Source organism: Pleuronectes platessa, chromosome 7 (assembly GCF_947347685.1).
Source record: "Pleuronectes platessa chromosome 7, fPlePla1.1, whole genome shotgun sequence".
Classification (NCBI taxonomy): domain Eukaryota; kingdom Metazoa; phylum Chordata; class Actinopteri; order Pleuronectiformes; family Pleuronectidae; genus Pleuronectes; species Pleuronectes platessa.
This window is the reverse complement of record NC_070632.1, coordinates 1,805,842-1,822,363: the sequence shown is the minus strand read 5'-3', so window position 1 is coordinate 1,822,363 and position 16,522 is coordinate 1,805,842. Positions and strand designations below refer to the sequence as shown.

Sequence of the window (16,522 nt, the reverse complement as noted above, 5' to 3'; positions counted from 1 at the left end):
TGTGTAATGTCCGGTTGTATAGAGTCGTATTGTTGTCTCATATAGTGTACTGCTAATGGGTCCATGATCGCACAATGAGAATGTAAATTTGTTTTGCCAATAAAGATACGGACGATCTGCGCTGCCGAGGTTTGATGGGACGACTGGGATTGGACAAGAGAGCCGAGTGGGGAGAGTGGTTGTGGTGGGGGGCCGGGATGGGGGGGGGGGGCTGTTCACACAGTTTTTGTTTCCAAGTTGTCGGCTCACGGCTCAATTAGGCCAAATGATTAAACCCACTGGGCCCCACTTTCTCTTCCCCCCCCCCCCCCCCCCCTCGGTGGAACGAGCGGCGGCCATGTTGGCCCTCCGTCGATGACTCATCTCATTCTAATAGGAAACGAAAACTGGCTTTTGTTGGAGAGGGGCCGAGGGGCCAGGGTTTGCCTAACGAGGCTCAACAGACCCGGGGTCAGTCGGAGAGGAAACGCTAGTGACAGACTCCATGAGAGGAAACTGGAACAGAAGAGCGCTTGTTCATCGGGGGGGGGGGGGGGGGGGGGGGGGGGGACGTGGGATCGAGGTGCAGATGTCAATTAGTCCGTCTGACCTCCACCGGGGTTCAGACCCAAATATCTCAACTATTATAAGAACTTTAATGATCCATGAATCCACAAATGCTCTAAATCAAACCAATCACAACGACACAGCGACATGGGAGCCAATCAGAGGCCGGCTGAGTCAGGAGAGAAGTGTTGTCGAGTTCAAAGACACAAACGACTCCTCTGCTTCGGATTAAAACCTGGAGCAGCTGAGATGATGATGAGGTCTAAACGTCTCCAGAGCCTCGTGTCACATCAGCCGCCAGCGCTGAGGTCGGGGGGGAGCTCTCACGCCATCTCCACCCGGGTGTGTCCCGTCACGCTGAGGAACCACAATCACCGACGCACAATTAAAACGCTCGTAAACAGACAAACGTCCCAAAGCAGCTACACACTAATGGGTTCAAAATGTGGTGTAGGTTTAACAACAGGGGGAGAGATGTTGGCAGGACGGAGAAGTCATGTTTCAAGTTGTCAGTTAAGATTGTGGGATGTTGACGTGTCGTAAAATCCTCTATAGCTTTTTTAATTATGTAAATTATATAAACTTCTGTCAACCTTTGAAAATGATACGTCTCCACGGGGAAGACACAAAAACCTTCTCAACAAATCTACTGAGCTTTTTATTTATGTTTGATCCAGAGAGAGATTCAACCTGTGAACTACTGGACCTTCACCTGTTGAAGGAGCTGCTCAGGATCGGATGGTGCTGGATGTGACTGGTTTAGTTAACAGGTCCAGTGGGTGACCAGCTGTGTGACCAGTGAGTGAAACCACCACACGTCACATGATCCTGAACATTTCTCTGTTCTCTTAATCGACTCTTCTCTCAATCACTCATTACCAGTCGCTGACAGTAAATTAGTTTAATAATGAAATAATATTCACATTATAACAAAATGTACAATTCATTTACACGAGTGGTTTCATCCACTTTGCAAAATATCACAGCGTTTCTGCCATTTACATTATTATTACATTCACGGTTATTACATACACTTGTGTTTTTAGTAGTTATGTAAAAATAACAGATATTGTTTCACTTCTTTTGTATCTGGACTAAATTTAATTCATTTAAAAAAAAAAAAAGTAAATTAAAGAAAAACAAAGCACATGAAATAAAATGACAACATATAAAACTGGTTGTTCTGCAGTGAAGTGAGAAGATGAGAAGTCTGTTCAGGATGTGAACTCATCACTCAATAACATAACATAACTGCTCAGTCTCTGGTTTAATAGCACATTATGAAACCTCCTTCCTGGAGCAGATGATAAACCGGCTGCACATCAAGTTGGTTTCATGTTATTTTAGTCTCATTCGTCTAAAGACACATTTTTACGTTCAAGCTAAAACAAAAACACAAACCAGTCGCTCAGGTCTGCACGGATTTAAAAAACCAAACAGTTTTAAAAGTATGAACTCATCAATATGACACAATCCCTTCACCATCGTAGACCTCAGAAGCATCAGTCGGGTTTTCATTGAGAAACGGGTAAAAGTATAAAACAGGCTGTGAAACTTTTAGCTTTGCTTTGTTAAAAATAAGAATGAAAACTGAAATTGAAAAGGTCGACTGAGACTTGAAACACGTCTCACAGGCAAAACTCAGTAACTAACAAAGTGCAACAGTTTTCTAACCTATAATAAATAGCAGCTCTCATTTGTCCTGCGTGTGAAAGACAAGTTACTTCACAGCAGCTCATCCACTGAACTGACCTCCAACAACTCAAATATCCAGTGACCCCTGAACGCCTCATCAGCCAAAGGTCATTCATGTCAGCTCTAAAGTCTCCGGAGGGAAAAAGCTTGATTCCAGTTCCTCAGGGTGAAGTTGGTTCTGCTGCTGTTTCCCACATTCTGTCCCTCCAGGTTTTATACAGCAGCCCCCCCCCCCCCACGTCACATGCACACTCTGCTGAAGCACATGCGCTCGTCTCATTCACATTTAAACCTCAGTTCCAACAGGTTTGACTCGTTTCCTGAATGAAGGAGAGAAAAAGAACAAATTTGTAAAATCATACAAAGTTATTTTCTTCATAAGCGTCACAAGTCAAACCCCTTTAACAATCTTTACACTTTGAAAACGATGTTTGACGACAACTCCTGCTCCACTGAGCTCCTCATAATCTCCTGAAACTATCCAGATGTTGAGAGTCCAACATGTAGAAACTATTTATAGATTGTTACGCAACCACACTGAGTTGCTTTAGTTTGAAAACCTCTGAACTCTCTCACAGGTCAACAGTCCAAATATAACTACTGGAACTTTCCTTAAAACCAGAACATCAACGATATTCATAAGGTTTTCTACATGAAAAACCATTTGTTTAACGCTAGTGGACAGAATTACACATTTGTGATATATCTGCATAAACATGATTAACAGACAAAAGAAATCAGTAAAACTAAAGTCACACTGAGCCTCCGTTAAATTCTGTTCTTTGGAAAACAACTGAAACTCTTTGCTTATTTTTGTTTCCTACAAAACCTCAATCGTTTAATCCTTTTGTGGAGATGAGTGTTTGTGGCACCTTGGTGAACATGAATAACACAACGTCTGTGTGTTGAGTCCTGTGTGTGTGTGTGTGTGTGTGCGTGCGTGTGTGTGTGATGACGCAGCAGAGACGCTCTGATCTTCTGCTCGTTCTGTCGGATCCTGAGCTTTGAAACGGTTTCTCTCTTTTCATCAGATCTGCTAAATCTCTGCTTTGTTTTTAAAGGCCTTAAGTTATTGTTTATTCTGGTTCATATTTAATGAGCTTGAGTGTGTACATGCTTGGTTGTGCCTCTTTGTATGTGTTGTTATATATGAAATTAGTATTTAACCTTTAATAAACAGTACTGTTGAACTGATAGTTTGGTTTCACACACACACACACACACAGACACACAACTCATTGTCCCAGTTTACTGAAGAACTTCTTCTACCCGTCTCATCCGAGCTTGTCCTCAGGAGGCGGAGCTGCAGCTGAGTGCAGAGACTCCACGTAGGCCAAGGCGCTCTGCAGCGAGGTCAGGCAGTAGCCCTCCTCTCCGATCAGGTAGCTGCAACAGACACGTAAACAACACATCTGTCAACACAACGTGAACAACCAGGAGTTCCACCGGTGATTTTAAAGTCTTGGACAGAAACAGAACGAGGAGCGACTGACCAGAGGAATCTTCATCATCCGCAGCCAAGCCCTGATTGTTTTCATTTAGCTGAAAACAACAAATCAGCTTTTTTTTTTCCATTGCATGTAAAGGACCAAATATCTGTGTCAACCAACTGTGGAGTGAAACCAGTCAGTGAGCTGCAGCCCGGACACACAACAGCTTGACAGAGGGACACTGGGAAAGAGACAGATCTACTTTAACACATTACTTTCCATTAAAGCTTCATAATCTTGCCGCGTTTCTTTTTGAACTGTATTTATCACAATGAAATCAAACACATGGGTGAGAGGTTGAGTCGACTCGAACCCTTCAGCCCCCCCCAGCTGCTCAAACACCGAGTGGGACTTGATTTGTATTTTATTTGTAGAGGAGAAAAACCAAACCCCAGACATCCTGACCCGCCTCCTTTAACAACCCGCTGGTTTTCTGGCTGTGAGCAGATCTCCTCCTCGTGGTCGGACTTCACTCTGCATGATGTCCCACCTCAACTCTACCAGCTCCCCCCCCCCCCCCCACTGAACCCCTGTAATCACAGTCCCTCTGCACACAGGCCGAGACGTCCATGAGGCTTGAGGCCACTTTCACATTCATGAATTTGGACGTCAGCCTCAAAACTGTGACTCACATCCAACCCAGATGATTATTTTGTGTATTTGCTGCAAACGTCTGTTTCCCCCCCCTCACGATGACTCACCCTTCGTGAATGAACTCCTCTAGAGCTGCACATTCAGACAGCAGCTGAGGACACTGGCTCCGCAGGGCCACGTAGGACAGGATGGGCAGCAGGTCATCGGCTCCACTGTGGGACAGAAGAAGAGACGAGGGCAGCGAGGCCGAGAGGAAACAGAAGTCAAGACATGGAGCAGAGGGGAAACCAGAGAGTGACATGTACAGTGCGTGATGGTAATGTGCTCCCCGGGGGACGGAAGGGAAACCGAATCAAAAGGAGCTCTCAACGGGTTCGTGCTGGGGATGGAAGTGATAAAGCACTTTTTCCTCTCCCTCTCTCCAGGAGATCTGCTGGGAGGACTGGGAGATGATGACAGGCTGATAGCATTCTGCCTGTGTGCAGACAGTGACCAGTTTGTTTGTCGGCGCTCACACGCAGGCCTAACTGCCTTGCTTGTTGGTTTGCGTGAGAAGGCAGGCCCCTGGCCCTGGCCTGACCCGGCCACATGCAACTGGAGACTCTCCCGCGTCAGGTCCTGGAAGGTGTGGACAGGCTCATGTAACCGCTCAGACCTCACACACACTTACCCCTGAGTTATAATCTTCTGAGTTCACTACTGTAAACACACACGTCGCTCCTCTCACACGAGAACTGGCGTCTCTGCATTCCAAGGAAACAATGCTCTCTTCCCACGAGAATAAATACTGATTTCAGATCTGGCTCCATCGTGAGTTTGCAGTGTGCTGAGGCTCAGTGGAGCAAAGAGGTCAGAAACAGCAGAACTGGACAGAGAAATGATTCCTTAATTAAACGATTCTGAATTAAAGTGGCGACCGATTTAGTCGCACAATGGCCCAGAGAGAAGAAAGGGACGTGGACAAAAGCGCACAAGAGAACAAATTAGGTCCCGGTCGGGTCAAGAACAAAGAACTGCAGAGAGCTGCTGCTCAGTGGACGAACCAGAGAGACTGTGAATCTGAATCTCAAGTGTTCGGGTGCGGCAGCAGATTCAGAATTAAAAACGGTTTGCAAATATAAAAGTGTCATTTCTGATGGATTTGTGTGTCTGCACAGAGTCACATCTGGGTATAAATCTTAATATTGTGTCTCTGAAGTTGTTGATAAACAGCCTGTGTCTCAGAAACAGTGAATTCAAAACAGATTAATCACTTTTTATGAGTTCCAAACATTGAACGTCATGGATAAATAATAAATATTTAGTCTGTCAGCTTCATTTTGATTTGCTACATCAAACAATGACCTGATGGAAAATGCTGCGATGTCTCACTCTGCTGGATTTGTTGAAACTCCAGAGACTTGTGGTGGAGCAGTGTGGTGGCTCTTCTCTCACAGACCCTGGAGCAGCAGGCTGAGATGATGAGAAGCTCCAACACAACATCTCTACACAACAGAGGCCGATGATCTTCTCTCACAGACCCTGGAGCAGCAGGCTGAGATGATGAGAAGCTCCAACACAACATCTCTACACAACAGAGGCCGATGATCTTCTCTCACAGACCCTGGAGCAGCAGGCTGAGATGATGAGAAGCTCCAACACAACATCTCTACACAACAGAGGCCGATGATCGAGGTGTCGGAGCTGGAGCTTCACTTTCTGTTCTTTGACTCGACTCTTACACTTCTCCTGATTCCCCAGAGAAGATTTCATTGATCCGGATGAAACAGTCTCACGTGTTGAGGGTTTTTAATGAGGTTGTGTAATTTGGTTCAGCTCCATTGACTTGAAGGGCCTAGCTGGATCAACTTCACATATTCAAACTGATTCTACTGACGTGTTTTTGGTATCGTGTTATTTTGTGAGACATCCCAGTTCTTATTAACTCTAAAAACTGACTGAGAGCTTCATCAAAACCAAACAATCATCCTGGTTTGATGCAGAGAGGAAACCCGTGTTGAGATGGACCAAGAGAAGAAGTCACATCTGTGCTGAGCCACAATCAGGACAGAGACATGTGAGTTCAACGCTCTCTCCTGATTCATGGTTTATTAAATTTAATCCGCCCGTGGCCCCCGGCTGGAATCAGACAAATCAAGATGATCAGTGATGATTCAGAGTTTCCTGCTGGAAACCTGTTTCTAATTCACAGTCTCTTTAATTCTGGACAAGCTGCAGAGATGAGATGATGACAGGTCATTTAAACTTTAAATTAAGAGATGGAAGTTCAGCAAAAGTTCAACACAAGACAACTTTAAAAAAACAATTCCCTCTGCATCACTAGAGTTCTGTACAGAGAGCTCTGAGGTGCTGAGCCGCTCACGTCTTCCACTGAGATCACGTCACACCGAGTCCAACACGAGCAGACAGATATGGAGCAGGAGACTCCGCCCCTAAGACACCAGGGGACAACACCAGAGACAAAACCACCAGGACAAGAGTTCATGAAAGAGACGAAACGGAGACTTCATGCAAATCAAACCTTTTGTCTGTGACACGCGAGTTCGATGCCAGCTCTTTGTGAGCCCCGTTAAAAAGTGTCTGACCGCACGACTTTCCAAACGACCCAGTGACTGGTCCTGTTGAAGGAGACGCTCTCCATCCACCTTCAAGAACAGAGGCTCAGTTCGTTTACTCGCGTGTTCACAAGGAATCTCCGTCTCTGTGTTTGAAGCCCACGTTCTCTCATCACAAGCAGGTCGGCGGCTCGGGGGGGGGGGGGTGAGGCTGATCTCCACGGTGTCTCTCGTGGATTCGGTTCAGACGCTAAAGTTCCTCTGACTCTTTCATCTTTCAGGGTTTCACTCAAACTCTGTCAACTCAGAGCGATTTGAATCAAGCTCCCTGGTGGTTGTGACCCACTGAGCCTTTGTCTGATCCTCTCATAGTTTCCACGAATCTCCATCTCTTGTCTTCTCCTTCCCTAAACTCGTCCCCGGGCCCCGTGTCGGCTCCAAACCCAGACAGGACGACCCACTTCTCGCCTGGTCAGGACTCTATGGGGGGGGGGGGGAGAGAGACCTAGGACGTCCCCCGCTGTGCCAGGCCTGGCTGAGCACTGATGAGACCTGACAGGGCAGCTACCGAGGCAGAGAGCACCACCAGGATGTCTGCTCACTTTCACTCGACTTAGTCTGTTCCCCATATTAGAAGCTTTGGGTCAATAAAAGGGCTTTTATTCTGAAGTTTATTCTGTTGCTTTTAAGAGTTATGAATCTAAAAAGAAGAAACATACACAGCATAAACTGAAAGTTAATTAATGCTCAACAATAGATTCATATTGGGAAATAGACGGATTATTCTTGGGGGGGGGTAGTATGGCCGATAGTTCCAGTGAGATGACAACGGGACACATTTTAACAGTGGTGAAACTTTTAGAGGAGACACTTTGAGAGTTGGTGATAAACTACAGGCGTCCTCATGACGTTTCTCTAATGGGGACACAAGGTAAAACCGTCCTCCACGTCTGTCCAGAGGTCTTCTCGATGTTTAGTTTAACAACCAAGCGAACGTGAAGGAGTTGTGAAGTATGTTGGAGACGTTAATGAGCTTCTTCTGGACACAGAACCGAGGAGGAACCGGTGGATACTCACATGGCGGCAGTTCTGTGAGCGGAGTCGCCCTCGTGCAGACACCGGTAATCCTCTGCACAGGCACAGATCACACGTAGGGTTCGAACTGCAACAACACACACAAGAAACACACATATAAGCTGAGCCTGAGCCACACACACACACACAACTACTTTCTGCATTGTTAGATGAACTTTATCACATGAATTGAAGACCCAGGCGGTTTCCGAGGAGCTGATGACTTACAGTTTGTTGAAGCTCAAGATTTCAAACAAATATGGAAATATACAGATTTTTTAAAGACGAAAATTAAAGCTTTACGACGGAGACCATGAAAGTTCACATTTGTTTGGGGAAGCACAAAATCACCAGAGTGGAACTCACCGATACACTCCAGCTTCTTCTGAGGGCAGCAGTCGTTCAGGAGCAGCTTGAGCTCCTGAACAGCCGACTCGTAGGGGTAGGAACCTTGCAGTGCATCGGGTTCTTGGGGGAATAATTTCAGGGGAACGCCGATGTCTCCAGGTGAGGCATCCTGGTAAAGTGTCATACTCGTCTCAAAGGCCTGTTCTCTCTCCATGTTGACCTTCCTGAGGAAGAAAGAACAAGTCATTTGATCGTCTCCTGACTGGAGCCACGTGTCAAAGAGACGACTCAGACAAACAGCAGATTCAGCAGTGAGCTGGACGACAGGATGAAATATCATTTAAAATACAGTAAAATGGGAATAATATAAACTCTAAATGCACTTTTCTAATCCTGATGATCACTCAAAGCACTTTGCAGTTCAGTTTGATATTTGTCATGATGCGAGAAGAGGTCACATGTTCATGTAGAACATCTACTCAGAGTAACACTGCCACACGCTGGACAATCTGAGACATTGACTCACTGTATTTCTAGGAAATGATTGATACAGATATGAATTATAGTTAATGTGTAAACCATGTGACCTCAGTGAGCCGTGGACATGTTTGAGCTGCAGATCAAATGATTGAGTTGAGACTTGTTTGAATCTATGAGATCACAATCCACTGTCGGTCTGATCCTCAACTCTCCTGCTTCTGTTGTTTTAAACAATTTAACAAGAATAATTGAGTAAAACCAGAAATCCTCCATGGTCCATGTTGCAGTTTGAAAGAAGCAGGAGTGTGGAGGCCACGTCTGAACACACTGGATTCTGTTTTCTGAATTTAATTTTGTTTTATTTTAGACTCATTTGTAAAAGCAATAAGATCAGATTTAAAGAAGTGTGTAGACATGTCTGAAGCTTGAAGGATTTCAGTGCAGTACCTGAAGAGCGTCAGCAGGGCGCTCCACAGGGGGGTGAAGAAGGCCTCCTCGATGCTGGCCAGGCACAGGTCTTTGGAGCTGGACGTGTTCAGACACTCAAACGACAGCAGACACAGAGACAGAAGCTGATCTGAAACACAGAAAAAATACTTCTTTAAAAGAATGTGTATGTCAAATTCAGCCGTGACACATTTAACAGACACTGATGTTAATAATCAACATGGTGGGAGTCTTCTCCAGTGGCTCACCGATAGCGATGTGAATGTCTTTCACGGTGGCCTTCAGATGTTCCTTCAGGGCCCTCATCTCCTGCCCCTGGACCTCGCTCAGGGTCGAGGGGTCACAGGTCGGCTCGGACTCGGAGACGGCGTCTTCTGCGCTGCCGTCGGGCGGAGTCCAGTCCAGCTGAGTCAGAAACTGCTCAAGATCTTCAAACGAGTTCTCCCGGTCCACTGACGCCTGGGTGTGAGGCTCCTCCCCCTCCTCGTCAGAGTCAGCGTGGAAGTCACGAGACGGGGGGGACGCCAGGCCGGTGCTGAAGCTCACGGTGCTGAGGCTCCTCCTCTGGGTCTCTGGATGAGCCGGGAGAAAGTCTCATTAACAAACTGCAGGTAAAGAGAGGAGCTGAGGAGCAGCAGGCTGTGACTCTACCTGGAGGCGGAGCAGGTCGGAGCAGCAGGGCACGACTCCGCCCTTTACTCACGATGGGGTAGAGCCGGTTGTAAACACGGTACTGATGTTTCCTCAGCAGCTTCACCACCGGGTGGTCGGACCGGCTGAGGACAACAAGTCAAACACAGAGTCATGATCCAGCTGCTGACGACCCGTCAACAAGAAACACGTCTCAGTTCAAGTTTCATCATCTTTAGGATTCTCTCTACATATTCAAATATTTCCAAATCTAACAAACTTATTTCACCAGTCAGCTGGGAACAAACTGGGAACAAACTGGGAACAAACAAATCTTGAGGAGGAACTTTTGAGGACCAGAACCAAAACACACAGAAAGTTCAGATATACAGATGTGGAGCCGTCGACATTATAGAACATAAACTTCAATGAGAATCCACTGAACACTTTATATGTACACAAACATGCCCTGTGTAAACGTGTTATGTGTTTTGTTTATGTGTTTTCATCTTATCATTTTCCTAAGTGTGTACGGTAACAATCTTGAGTCCCACTCACTGAGTCGTCTCCAGATAAGACCCAGGATCAGCTGATGCAACACAACCAATCAAGAGGGACAAGGAACAGGGAGCGACCAGCCTGATAAGCAGGTTCCAGCTGGTTGAAGCCTTTCATACTGTCTGAGGCCAGTGAACATCTGCTGATCTACTGTCTCTTCAACATCGATCACAAACACACACACACACACAGATACACAAAATACACAACTAAGCCTCTAAATCCATTGACAGGAGGGTAAACAATACAACCACACCCCCCCCCCCCCATAACCTGGTCTCAAAGAGGAGGCCACAGTATCTAATGTCTTCGTCCAACCATCTAATCTGAACGGTATGTCATCAACCACACGGCTGGTTTCACACGTCCCAGTGTCAACACACAACCACACACAGCTCTGGGTGAGAATGTACATGTGAGTGAAAAGGTTTCAATCTCCTGGTTCTACAGAATATTGTAGGAGGTGCAGCTGAGAGAGAAGTGGACAGACACAGTTTGTGTTTCCAACAAGAGGCACGCTAACATTTGATGTGATATGAAATCAATTCAAAAGCATTAAAACGAGGTCAAGTAGCCGAGGGCGGCTGAACGGTGTCAGCTTCTCACCTGAGCAGGTAGGAGACCAGACGGGACACTAAGGTGACATCCTCAGGATTCCCCTCCATGTTTGCTTTCCACAGTTTGGGCCAATCCTAAAAAAAAGATATAATAGTGTTAATTACATAAATTATATCCTTTCACACCTTTAGAGCCTCTCCTCTGTGTCTTACATGGTCCTGCTCATACTCCAGCACGTTGGTGTAGAGAGAGCGCTGCTCCTGCTCCTCTGCAGTCATCGCCCCAGACGCTGAGAACCTCCTGCACAAGGAAACACTTTGATAAATAAGTTTATATATATATATATAGATAGGTTTGCTGCTATGACTACTGAAGAAAACTAATTTAAAATGCTTACCACCCCCCCTTCACAAAGAAGTGATGGGGAGGTCGTTTTGTCCAAAAGCAGAAGTGACCTGAGTGGCTCTAAATGATTTTAATATTGACTAAAGAATTCACTGAGTTCTTTACCCTCAGATAACACACAGACACACACACAGACACACACACAGATCAAACTGAGTCTGCAGAAAGGTTCAGACGCACTTTGGAGTTCAGCAGGTTTCACACATCAGACACAACGAAAACCACACTCAGGAGAAAGTCCCTGATAATATGGTGTTAAAAAGACACAAAACACTGAATTCACCATTTAGTACAAATCCTCCTCGATCCTGATCTGATCAAGTGGTGCAGCACGGCAGGTTTGAGCTGCTGTCATAGTGAGAACTGTTTTCTAATCAAAGGTTGTAAACAGGCACTCAGATAAAAGCAGGTCTCAAGTGATTAAAACAAACAAGGGAGAGAGGGAAACACAGGATGAAGGTAGAGAGGACTCGTGGGTTTGTACCTGTTTGCTTCTTCCTGCAGCCGGAGTCTCCGCTCCTCCATCTTCCTCTGAAGCTGATGTGACAACAAACTTAAGGAAACCTCCAATAAATTATAGTAATAAAATCTACACGTTAGTTGTTTTCCCTCAGAGCAACGATCCATGTTTTCTATCATCAGCTGAAAAGCATATGAAGCATTTTACTGCACGATTCCTTTAACCTTAATAATACAACATGTATTCATTTAATTTGCATCATATCCCTGAGGAGATAGAAGCCTCTTTACCATTCATTTGTTTCCCATTAGAAAACAATGGGAAACGTCAACTAGGATCAAATCCAATCACAATTTATATTTAAACTGGGAGCGACCAAACTTTATGACGCAGTGAAGTGACCCTTCCCCAGATGGACACACAGAAGGATACAGCATCCTGCCGCGCCTTGGCTATGATGAGGTTCTCCATCATCTGCCGCTGGAGGGACAGCTTCTGCATTTCAACAGAGGGACCATCAGTTACATCACAACAAGGAGGAGGAGCATGTGTTAAGATGTGAACAGTTCATAAAAGAACCAGACTGATACAGATTGTTGGGGATGAAGCAGACATTAATATGTACAGATTCATTTCATCAAGATTCACAAAAACATCTTATTTCACAATGTTGAACAGGATCCGCCCCCTCATTGAATTCTGCCCTGGTCCTCAAACACACAAACTCCTAGACGGCAGAGAAACTAGTGTACATGTACAAACTCTCTCTCTCTCTCTCTCTCATAAATTATAATTTCAAATATATCATGACACCGCCCAACAGAAATACTTCCCAATGTTTTATTAATATGTTTAGAGTCAACGGGGCAGATGCTCCTGTGTCCAGTCAGGGTCACATGGGGTGGAGAACACGTCACGTCACTGAGTCCCACAGGATCCAGACATTATATAGAAAATCTACAATATCTATATTATATAATACTATACTATATAAGTGTCTTGAACTAAGATTCAGAAATAATTATATAAAACATTTTATAATAGTCAAATAAATGGCTCTTGTGCTCAGTGAGAGATCAAAAGAACATGACGAGCATGAGTCCTAACAGCTGATCTGAGTTTTCATGAATGATTGTTGCTGACGGAGCCGAAGCCTCATCTGAGACGTGTCTCTGGATTTGTTGTTACATAACATGTCATTTATTTTTGTCCCAAGCGACTTACATTTTTAGAACCCTCAACATTTCTGAGACACTTAAGCATGCAGATGGGAAAGAGTGGGATTCGAACCAGCAACCTTCTTGTTGCAGAACACCCGCTCCATCCCCTAGGCCCCCTTGTTAAACGATGCTAACCCGTGCGAGTCCGTGCTAACCCATGCGAGCCCGTGCTAACCCGTGCTAACCCAGCTGTGCGGTCCAGTGACGCTGAGCCTCGGAGCTCCTGATGACGTTACCTTCACAAACGCTTTGATCTTCCTCCAGAAGAGCCGCAGCTCCACGTGACGGCGAGACATCGTCCCGGTCCCGTTACTCACGCGACGCGCTAACTGAGGACTTCCTGCGTGTTGACCATCGTTGTCCCGAGAGAAGACCGAGACACCGACGACCGGAGGAACTCCGTCTGTTTTTATCTGACACCAACTGACCCACGAGGTCTGTGACCACTCAGGTGAACGATCCAATCAGCTACTCAGGCGCGTCACCGCGACGTCACCGCACCGGATGTACCGCAAACGACTCAAAAATAAAAGCACATGCTCAGTCTATGTCTTTTTATTAGAAGAGATTTTTAAAAACTATTCTATTTGAACTCTCTCTGCCACCGTATTCATCACCTTGTGCCCCCCCCCCCCCTCCTCCAATGTGGAGCATCTAGTAAAGTTCTACTTTACTACAAGACATCAAAACATTCAGAAAATTAATTTCAGACCATTTGCAAAATGAAAGTCTTTATTCATCGGACATTAACCAGCAAAAAGAAACACACACTCACCAAAGACGTCTTCTGATTGGCCTGTCCCGGGGGGAGTCTCGCCAGACGAGCTTCATAGTTTGCTTTTAACTTCTGGTTCAGACGAGAAGCTTGTTCAATGGGTGTCAGCTCCCTACAGTGTACACACACACACACACACACACACAGAGAGAGACACACAAAGTAAATACAAACAAGCAACATGCTGACCAGAGGGTGTGAACCAGCCTCAAGTCTCTCGTTCCCTCTGCCATCGTGACAGATTTTAATCAGATAAAAGTCTTGAATCAACACCAACAACACGTGAGGCCGTGAAAAGGTTTAAAGTGAACTGAACAAACAATTCACAATAAGAGGAGCAAGAATTTAAAAAGGTTTTTCATTCATTTCCAAAAGTATAGATTTTCCCGATGTTTTTTTTAATGAGTTCTAGAAGGAATCCACGAGTGACTCATTAGAAATCCCTGTTCCCTCTCACCTCAGAGAATATCTGAAACTGAGTGGAGCAATATTTGACCTCACTTTTTGCTCGTGTCATGTGACTCCTCGGTTTGTAGCTTCTGGAAGACGTCGGGGGGGAGGAACGGGGGGGGCTCCCCGCCGCCGTCTGACACCGACCGGCGGTGACCGGTCTTGGTTGGGCTCGTTCCTGCAGAGGTGAAAAGTGCTGATTAGTTTAAATGTGTGACCCCTGGTGCAGCAGTACCTAATCAGTACCAGATTCCTCTGACTGTATTTACCAGTGTCTGCAGCTGTGGCAACTGGGAGGTCTGTGGTCTGATGGGGTTCTGATTGGGCAGGTGAACAGGAAGCAGCGGCTGAGAGGTCAAGGGGGTCAGCACTCTTCTCTATAAAGGACTTGGCTCGCTCCAGACACTGCTCAGCGAGCCTCAACATCCGCTCCACCTCCACCACCACCACCTCCCTCTCCTCTGAGGAGCGGCACAAAGAACCAACGACAGAAAGAGATGATTTATTTAACAATCAACTATTGAAATCCAGATGATTAGTTCAGCTGATCAGCTACATGGCTCTGTTTGTCCCCTGAACCCCTTCCTGACACGGGTTCTGATCCAGAACATGTTCACAGTCGGTCTGGGACACATTTTAATGTCGGGTGAGAACAGACGAACTAGCAGCTCAACACTTGATCGGATCCCTCAGGACAGTTTGTGATACCAGGTGTGAATCAGTTCATGTCAGTTCTCAGGTCTTACGTTGCGGCGCAGCTTCCTCCAGCAGTGCGTGTGATATGTAGTTGATGGTCCGGAGGTATTCACAGTAGGCCTCCTGCACAGAGACCACACACAGGGAGAGTGAGCACATCAGAAGACAATGTTATGATATTTTGACATAGCTTTAAACAGGCGCTTTCTATTTCCCATAATTCATTCTTTCCATTCTTACCTGCATGATTCTGTGACTGGGATTTTAATCTGCTTGCTTTTAGTTAAAGAATAAATAGAAAATAAAAGTTTAATTCTCTTCACATGTCAGAAATACTAACTCGTTAGTATTTTTACAGACAGATCAGTATCTGAGCATCATCAGATCTATAACCTGAGCAGTAACTGTCAGTGTCTTTATGCATCTGATCGTGAACACCAGGGACAAAACACTGAATGATCGTTTGGATCATCTCTAAATATTAACATATTTAATGTTTTATAAGGAGAAACATCTCAAACCAACTCCTCCATATGTTAAAGTCTCTGTTTAAGTGTCCACAGGTGAAGTTCATCGGCCTGTGTGAGTATGTATTCAACGAGCTGTTATACTTTCTGGTTCTCCAATTCTGATCTTCGTGCCACCGCAAGAAAAACATGTAATTAATAAATGTAAAGTCATTTAAAGGCAGTTAGCTAAGTGACTGCTAACAGCCCCCGCCCCTCTCGGTGTGTTTACATGTCTCCAGCCCGGGTCCCGTGCTGATATCCGGGGTGTTAGTCGGTGTAAGGTCGGGTCCGTGCAGCTGTGGAGCTTCTCTACCTTGTGCTTGCTTCCTCCGTCCAGCTGGATCGCAACTTTGGCCATTTTCATGGCGTTTTGCAGAGGTTTCCCTCCGCAGTCTGCGGCGGAGGCCATGTTTTCCTCCCGACGCGCTTCTTCTTCGTGTTTACTCAAGACGTATAGTTACCGCACTTTGATGTAAACACCGCCCCCTAGCGTAGCGGAGTGGAAGTGAAGTCACCTCAAGACAAACAGAGGCTTTAAAGTCATAAAGTCAATAAAAACACACATAAGTAAACATACACTTACACACACACACATCACAAAAACAAGTTCCAATCTCGCACTAAAGGTCAAACTCGAACAACAGAAGCTCATGAGTTATTTCCCTCCACAAAGTGTTTGCTCATTGTGGGAACTGTTGTTTCTCTATGAAGTTTAAGATCTCGAGTTTATTATGTTATGATTTGGCTTTTAAAATGGAACTGAATTTAATACCTTTATATTTGTTCATTCAGTTTTTTTCCAGTGATTTTTGTGAAGCACTGTGCTACCTTGTTTAGATAAGGGCTATACAAGGAAAGGTGTGTTTACTATTATTATCATTATTGTTAAATCAATCAGTTACCAATAATAATGTAATCTTTATCCTAAATCTCTCATGTTTTAATAAATTAACAAATTAATGGAATATTTGTCTCCAAGTCGAGCCCCTCCACCAGGGGGCACTAGAGCTGCAGCTTGTATTTGATTCCTCG

General features: G+C 45.3%; 1 protein-coding gene across 4 annotated transcripts; it reads right to left on the bottom strand.

The window, feature by feature from the left end:
* Positions 1–1,434: 1,434 nt before the first annotated feature.
* On the bottom strand, positions 1,435–16,313 carry vps9d1 (VPS9 domain containing 1). Of its 4 annotated transcripts, none has more exons than XM_053426281.1 (17): positions 15,720–16,313; positions 15,032–15,104; positions 14,555–14,746; positions 14,337–14,463; positions 13,836–13,947; positions 12,273–12,335; positions 11,865–11,917; positions 11,188–11,275; positions 11,024–11,109; positions 9,881–10,005; positions 9,478–9,801; positions 9,230–9,359; positions 8,321–8,526; positions 7,958–8,042; positions 4,433–4,537; positions 3,511–3,627; positions 1,435–2,561 (listed from the first exon to the last, which is right to left on the bottom strand). In XM_053426281.1, the coding sequence occupies exons 1-16, from the start codon at positions 15,897–15,899 to the stop codon at positions 3,516–3,518; spliced, it is 2,061 nt and encodes a 686-aa protein (XP_053282256.1). In that variant the 5' UTR covers positions 15,900–16,313; the 3' UTR covers positions 1,435–2,561; positions 3,511–3,515. The 4 variants fall into 4 exon arrangements, with proteins under 4 accessions (XP_053282256.1, XP_053282257.1, XP_053282260.1 ...); XM_053426282.1 differs by having other exon boundaries at positions 15,804–16,304; XM_053426285.1 differs by lacking the exon at positions 15,720–16,313 and adding an exon at positions 15,222–15,711.
* Positions 16,314–16,522: the final 209 nt, after the last annotated feature.